The following is a 6562-nucleotide window of genomic DNA, read 5'->3' as shown; positions in this document are numbered from 1 at the left end:
TTGAAAATTTAGATATATTATTTAGATATCATAAATACTTTTTTAGTAGACTTAGAAATACACATTTATGATATATTAATAAAATTATTTCTTAAAAATAATAATTCTAATTCTAATAATATAATTTATTTTAAATCAGAAAGTAATCAAGTTAATCGATAAATATTATAATATTCAAGCTATAATTATACATAATTTTTTAAAAAAATTTCTCTTTTATTTCTCCTCTTTTTATATTGATCTCTTTTACACTATAAATATTATTAATTATGTTTTCGTACTATTAAATTTGTCGGTTAACCTAGTGGACCGATATATTCTTGTAAAAATACAAATGAGTCACCGTAGAATGACTACATTTTAGACGTTCCAAAGATCTATGGTCCACGTAGCTATATAAAGAGCGCCCCCACCCAGAGTCCACAAACTTGCACCCTCAGCACACCTGCACCTACCCACTCCTTAATATATGCACGCGCCACATAAGAGAGTACCTCCTCCCTCACTCTCTGCAACAACATTTTTCACCTTATCAAACAATTAGGGAGTCTCGCTGAAGCCAATCTCAAAACCCATTCTCGTCTACCTCTTCTCACACATGGGTAGCCACATCTTAGACGCTCTCAATGTCCGTGTCGAAGGCCAAGGTGACAAATTTCTGGTTTTTGCCCATGGATTTGGCACCGACCAGTCCGCTTGGCAACGCATTCTCCCTTTCTTCACACCATACTATCGGGTGATTCTGTTTGATCTTGTATGTGCTGGTAGTGTCAATCCTGATTATTTCAATTTTAGACGCTACACTAATCTTGAAGCCTATGTCGATGACTTGCTCAACATTCTTGACACTCTTGGCGTTGACCGGTGCTTTTATGTGGGTCACTCTGTTTCTGCAATGATCGGTATTCTGGCATCTATTAGACGTCCAGAGCTCTTCACCAAGCTTATTATGATAGGAGCATCGCCAAGGTAAAGGCTTTTGCCCTATTTTGCATTTACACACACAAAAAAACGTAGCTTTCTTTTCTATAGACATGGACTTGATATTGATGTTTGTAGTCTATGGTTTATTTAATTTAGCTGAGGAATTGGTTGATTGATCAAAGTTTTTCTTGAAAATCTATTCCATCAGATTTTTGAATGATAAAGACTACCATGGAGGATTCGAGCAAGAAGAAATCGAGTCTGTTTTTGTAGCAATGGAGGCTAATTATGAGGCTTGGGTCAAAGGTTTTGCACCATTAGCAGTAGGAGCTGATGTACCAGCTGCTGTCAGAGAATTTAGCCGAACGCTTTTCAACATGAGACCAGATATTACTTTATTTGTGTCGAGGACCGTTTTTAATAGTGATCTAAGAGGGATACTAGGCCTCGTCAAAGTACCATGTTGTGTAATTCAGACATCGAAGGATGTATCTGTCCCAGCATCAGTGGCCAAGTATTTGAAGAATCATTTGGGTGGCAAAGCTACTGTGGAAATGTTAAGAACGGAGGGGCATTTGCCTCATTTAAGCGCACCAGCTATGTTGGCACCGGTCATCAGGCGAGCTCTATCACGGTGAGTGACTTTCGTTTGTGTGTAGGGTTGGATCAATTAGGCTAGGTGCTAGCACAGTCCAGCACTAGTGTGGGGTCCTACAAAATGATAATACGGGTGGAGATGTTGACACCTGGTGAATAATTTGTGGACATTAGTCCTATGATCTTTAAGAGAAGGATAAGATTAGCCACGTGATAGTCACGTGACGACTTTTGCTTTTTTGTCTTCCTCTTTTTTTCTTTCTTGCTTTTGTCGCTTTTATATATATATAACTTGGACAAACGCAAGTCGAAAGGAACGGTACGCCATTAATGTTTGTACTTTGCGTACTCTAAATTTTCCGAAGTTGGGATTGACTTTTGCTCTTCTCGCAAGAAAAATCGCCACTTTTGTGCAGGTTTCTTTCTTGAGGGTAAGAATTCAGTGTTTTATAGCCAAGGAGCGACTCACCACTTGATGGGTCTTGGGCCAGAGAGAGAGATTCCTTGTCCTTTAGCAATTGATTTGCCTGGCTTTTGAGGCCGTCCATTGCTATGCATTTTATTCCTTTATGGGTTGCTAATGTGTGGATTTGTCCTTCCTTTTGCCAATTTCTTAATCTTTTTGTATTCGGGATATCTCGTGGTGAAGATACAAGAACTAATTCATAGATCACGTCCGTGCCTTCTTGTCTGTTTGACATGGCAAGGACAGAGTGAACACGTCAATAAAGAGAGAGAGAGAGAGAGAGAGAGCTAAAACGATTGAGCAAGACCTTTTGCCTGTGGATGATGGAGGAGGAATTTGCAGCATCTTATACTTATAACCATGAAATATTCATAATTATATTTCGCCTTTGCAACATCGTACCCCTTCACCAGTTTTGAAGATTGTTACAAAATACTTGGTGGAATCTCTTTTAAGAACAAGTGGGAACTTCATCTAATAAAAACTCGATTGAAAACTGAACGTCTATCGACTACGGAATCACAAGGAATTTTCTGATTAAAAAGAAAAGGGAAAGCGTGGAAAATGCACGCAAACAACAATTCTTTCCATTTCCCCTCTCTATAATATTTTAACACAGAGTGGTACCCAAGGAGTGGAAAAGGCATCCGGCATTTTATGCTTTCGCAAGCTTTAGCCGAACGTAATTTACACTGCGGGAAAGATGCCTGCCAACAAATAAGTTTCATCACTCTCATTGTGTCTCGTTAATTGATTATTCCTTCCATACTCGTCCTTTAAGTTTATTTATTGTGAACCAAAGGGAGTCCGCAGGCTCTGATCATTACCGTGTTGCTATAGATTTATGTCTTGTTTAGCAATGTGTTTCAAAAATGTTTTTTAAAAAAATTAAAAAAAGTTTATATTATTTTTTATTTTAAATTAATATGTTTTTAATATTTTTAAATCATTTTATATGCTGATATTAAAAATAATTTTTAAAAAATAAAAAAAATTATTTTAATGCATTTTAGAATGAAAAACATTTTGAAAAATAACCACAACCACACTTCTAAAAAAATATTAACTTTCAAGGATTCTAATAACTACCATGACGATACAATTTATTTATATTTTTTAATGTAATATTTTTTTTTAGAGTTCTTCATTTTTGTCATAATTTATTTTCCCAATTGAACTGTGAGTCATTGTCTAAACTAGTTAGTTCATGAACGATTTTTTTTTTTGTCTCATCTCCCCATCTTTTTTCAATCAATGCAAATCTTATTATACCTAAAAGATCTCATAATCTTTTTATATTCATGAAAAAAGTACTTCAAAGATCAAGATTTAAATGTAAATTGCAGAGGGCGAGTTTATAATTTCAAGATGTTAACTAAACCATTAAAAAAAATTTACCCAAGAATTTATAATTTTATTTTATTTTGAATGTAATTCAAATATATAAAGTGTATAAAAAAATTTGTATAAATATATTTTTTAATTGTCTTTAGTTTTTAACTAAAAAGCATGATATTGATAAAAAAAAATGTTTTTATAAAAAAGGAGAAAAAATACACGTGTAAGAAAATAAAGACTTGCCTAATAAAATATTTTTTTTCAAAGTTTAAATCACTGTCTTTATTAAGAATATTTATTGCGTTCTAATTCATCCTCTTTTTTTAACGGCTCCTGAGATAATTATCTTCGAGTACCAGGCCTGTCTACCATCGTGTCCCCTGAGGCAGCCCAATTTAAACATGAAATAGAATAATTGGGCCTCTTCGCAATTTTGATGAGATATTCAGTGAGGAAGTATTTTCAAATTATTCAAGGGGAATGCTAAGGGCAGCTGATCTGGCAATCGGCAGTCACTCTTGGACACTCGCTTGGATATTCAACATACTTGATTTATTTTCTAATATGATGTATATTAGAGATTTATATACTTATTAATTTTAAAATTTATAGTATTAATTGATATGCGTATAACCCAGACACTCACATTAATAAAAAAATAAAAATTAATTTATTTTATTGTCTTGTTTCACTTTACGAGTTTACTAATACTTTCATGACACATTAAATTGTTTTCATAACACATTTAAACCACATGTTTATTTCCTTTGATAACACGTTTCATTTATATTATATTTTATCTTGTGGTCAAATTAATTCATACCATTATTTTATTTATTAGATATTAAGTCACGCCACCTTTTAATTTACAATCATAGTTCATTTGTACAATTCCATTTAAATTCTACTTTTGCTTCCCAAGCATTTGTCTCATTTACTTGATATTGACAATACTTGATTCATTATTTTTAAAGTTTTGTCAGCATCAATTCTACAACCTTAGCATTGTACATGCGGTCAACTAAGTAACGTAGAATTCATAATTTTGGACCCATTTTATGGCAAATTAAATAATCATATCTTTCAAAATATTTTCCAAAAATAATTCTATAACTTTAGTCCTGTAATTAGGCTGACTAAGTAACTATTTTTAAAAATATCATGTAATGTTTTTGCCCAGTTTCTTGGGAGTGTAGATTGTTGCACAGTGAGGCTTTATAAACTAAGAGCTCTTTCGTTTTTTTTTTTTTTTAATCGTTTTCTATTGCTTTGTTACTTTAGGAAATGGCGTCCTTAACTGATGAATCACCAGCAAATACCATGGGAATGTCTAGTTTATCGTTTTCTATATGCAGAACATGTTCTTATGACATGATCTACGGTATATTTTATCGTTTTCTATATGCTGAATAATTTATTCAATAATTGTTTCTGCCTTGAGCTATAGTTCATAAGGCTTTGGTATATTTTTCCCCAAAAATGAATTTTGTTAGTCTTCATAAAAAGTAAGCTTTTTATATATATAAAAAAAAAAAACTTTTTTCTTGAAATGGGTTCCTAGCTAGGTGGTCTCACCCCCGCTTTCCTCTCCTTTTTCTTTTTTTTCCCTGACTCAGATTTATTATGGTCTTTCATTAATGAGTTCATATAATTGTTCTTCAGGCCTCAATTAGTTTCTCGGAACACATATTCCTGCGTTATGTACTTGAGATTTCTAGTTTTCATGGGCCTACAGCCTGCTGCTGCTATCCATAGCATGTTTGATCATTGATGGCATGCTTCCACATTCTGCATCGAGCATGTTGAAGTATATCATGTAGCAACTGGTCCCTTTACCAAGTGACATGTTCCCAACAGCACGAGTCCAGATTCAGAGTCTTTAAATGGTTCATGATAAAGTGTTCATCGAACTCTGGTCAAATCTAGCGATGGTTGATAAAGCAAGCAAGCATGCATCTTTCAGGTAAAAAAATAAAATGGAAAGTTCATATTTCTCAAAGGAAGTAAAAAAGGTTTTGCTCCCATAAAGAAACACTTGCACCAGCCGGGAAGCGAACCCGGGTCTGTACCGTGGCAGGGTACTATTCTACCACTAGACCACTGGTGCTGCTTTTATATCGTTGATCATCACATTATAATGTAAATATAACTTCTCACATTCAATTTTTTCAAATGCAAACCAACCAATTCAACCGCCCTCCGCAGGAGGTGCAGTCAATAGTTTTTTTATCTTAAAAAAGAACTTGTCTGTTGTGTTTTTTACTTGCAAAAAAATTTGAAGGATTTGAAAAACGTGCTCTATTTTTCACTTGGTTTTTTTTTTTCAGAATATATTGTTCTAGATAAATCATGCTAATTTTAACGCGAATGCATCATATTTGAACAAAAATCGAATATGCTTTATTGCACCAAAGGTATCATAATATTCAATATTTGGTACTCTAAAAACTCGGTATATGGCTTATGAATATCTAAAAACAAAAGAGGTTTTATTGAAAGGTATGGATCCAATGTCTAGTTTATTTGATGATATATGTCTTATATAGACATAAAAATACTCTTATAAATGGAGAGTATTTAATAATGTACTATTTAAACACAAGTTATTATTGATTAGCGAGATAAATTTCCAAAATAAAGTCAACTTAATGAATTCAAAAACATAAAATTAAATGATAAAAAAAAACACATGAATATAAATAATTAATTGAAATAAATATATGGTTAAATTTAAAGATTTTATGATAAAGTTCAAAAAATCCAACTAGCTTAGGAACAAAGCTTTTGAGTTTGATAATTGCTTAATTAACTAGTCCTAGCAATCTCATTAATTCTCCTAGTCAAGGTGATTGATAGTTTATACCTGATACTTGGTAAGTTAATGTGGCCTATGGCTAGTACCTGTCAAGGGTTCTCTATATTAGAAGTGAGGACTCTTTGATACTTAGATAAATATCTTTTTAGAGAGAAGAAATACAATAATATTCTAGAGAGAAATGATCTGAAAATATATATGTAATAGAAAATAAAGATTGTGAACATTTGTTATGAAGGTCTCATGACGTATTTATAGCCAATAAGTCTTGTTTTTTTATGGAGCGGAGGGACTAGAGTATAATTTTATCTTTATGATATTTTGAGTTGTATTATAATATTTATTCTACTCATTTTATCCAGCCATGTCCAAGCTATGATGACAAAAATCATCGGGCTCGACACTTTTAAGAAACATGTGTC

At 32.8% G+C, this 6562-nt stretch overlaps 1 protein-coding gene and 1 non-coding gene across 2 annotated transcripts; one reads left to right on the top strand and one right to left on the bottom strand.

Moving 5' to 3' along the window:
* Window positions 1–410: 410 nt before the first annotated feature.
* LOC7462847 (probable strigolactone esterase DAD2) lies at window positions 411–1856 on the top strand. Its single transcript, XM_002302373.4, has 2 exons — window positions 411–969; window positions 1133–1856. The coding sequence occupies exons 1-2, from the start codon at window positions 599–601 to the stop codon at window positions 1560–1562; spliced, it is 801 nt and encodes a 266-aa protein (XP_002302409.1). The 5' UTR covers window positions 411–598; the 3' UTR covers window positions 1563–1856.
* A 3505-nt stretch (window positions 1857–5361) lies between these two features.
* TRNAG-GCC (transfer RNA glycine (anticodon GCC)) lies at window positions 5362–5432 on the bottom strand. Its single transcript has one exon. It is a non-coding gene; the product is annotated as a tRNA-Gly (tRNA).
* Between the last annotated feature and the right edge of the window lie 1130 nt (window positions 5433–6562).

Source organism: Populus trichocarpa, chromosome 2, assembly GCF_000002775.5.
Source record: "Populus trichocarpa isolate Nisqually-1 chromosome 2, P.trichocarpa_v4.1, whole genome shotgun sequence".
In the NCBI taxonomy this organism is placed as follows: Eukaryota; Viridiplantae; Streptophyta; class Magnoliopsida; order Malpighiales; family Salicaceae; genus Populus; species Populus trichocarpa.
The sequence above is the reverse complement of the archived record's forward strand: the minus strand, read 5'-3'. Positions and strand labels throughout refer to the sequence as shown.

Bases quoted from the DNA above. Each gene is read 5' to 3' on its own strand.
- LOC7462847 (XM_002302373.4), top strand. From the start codon at position 599: ATGGGTAGCCACATCTTAGACGCTCTCAATGTCCGTGTCGAAGGCCAA. The intron at 970-1,132 runs GTAAAGGCTTTT...CTATTCCATCAG, and splicing joins ATGATAGGAGCATCGCCAAG to ATTTTTGAATGATAAAGACT.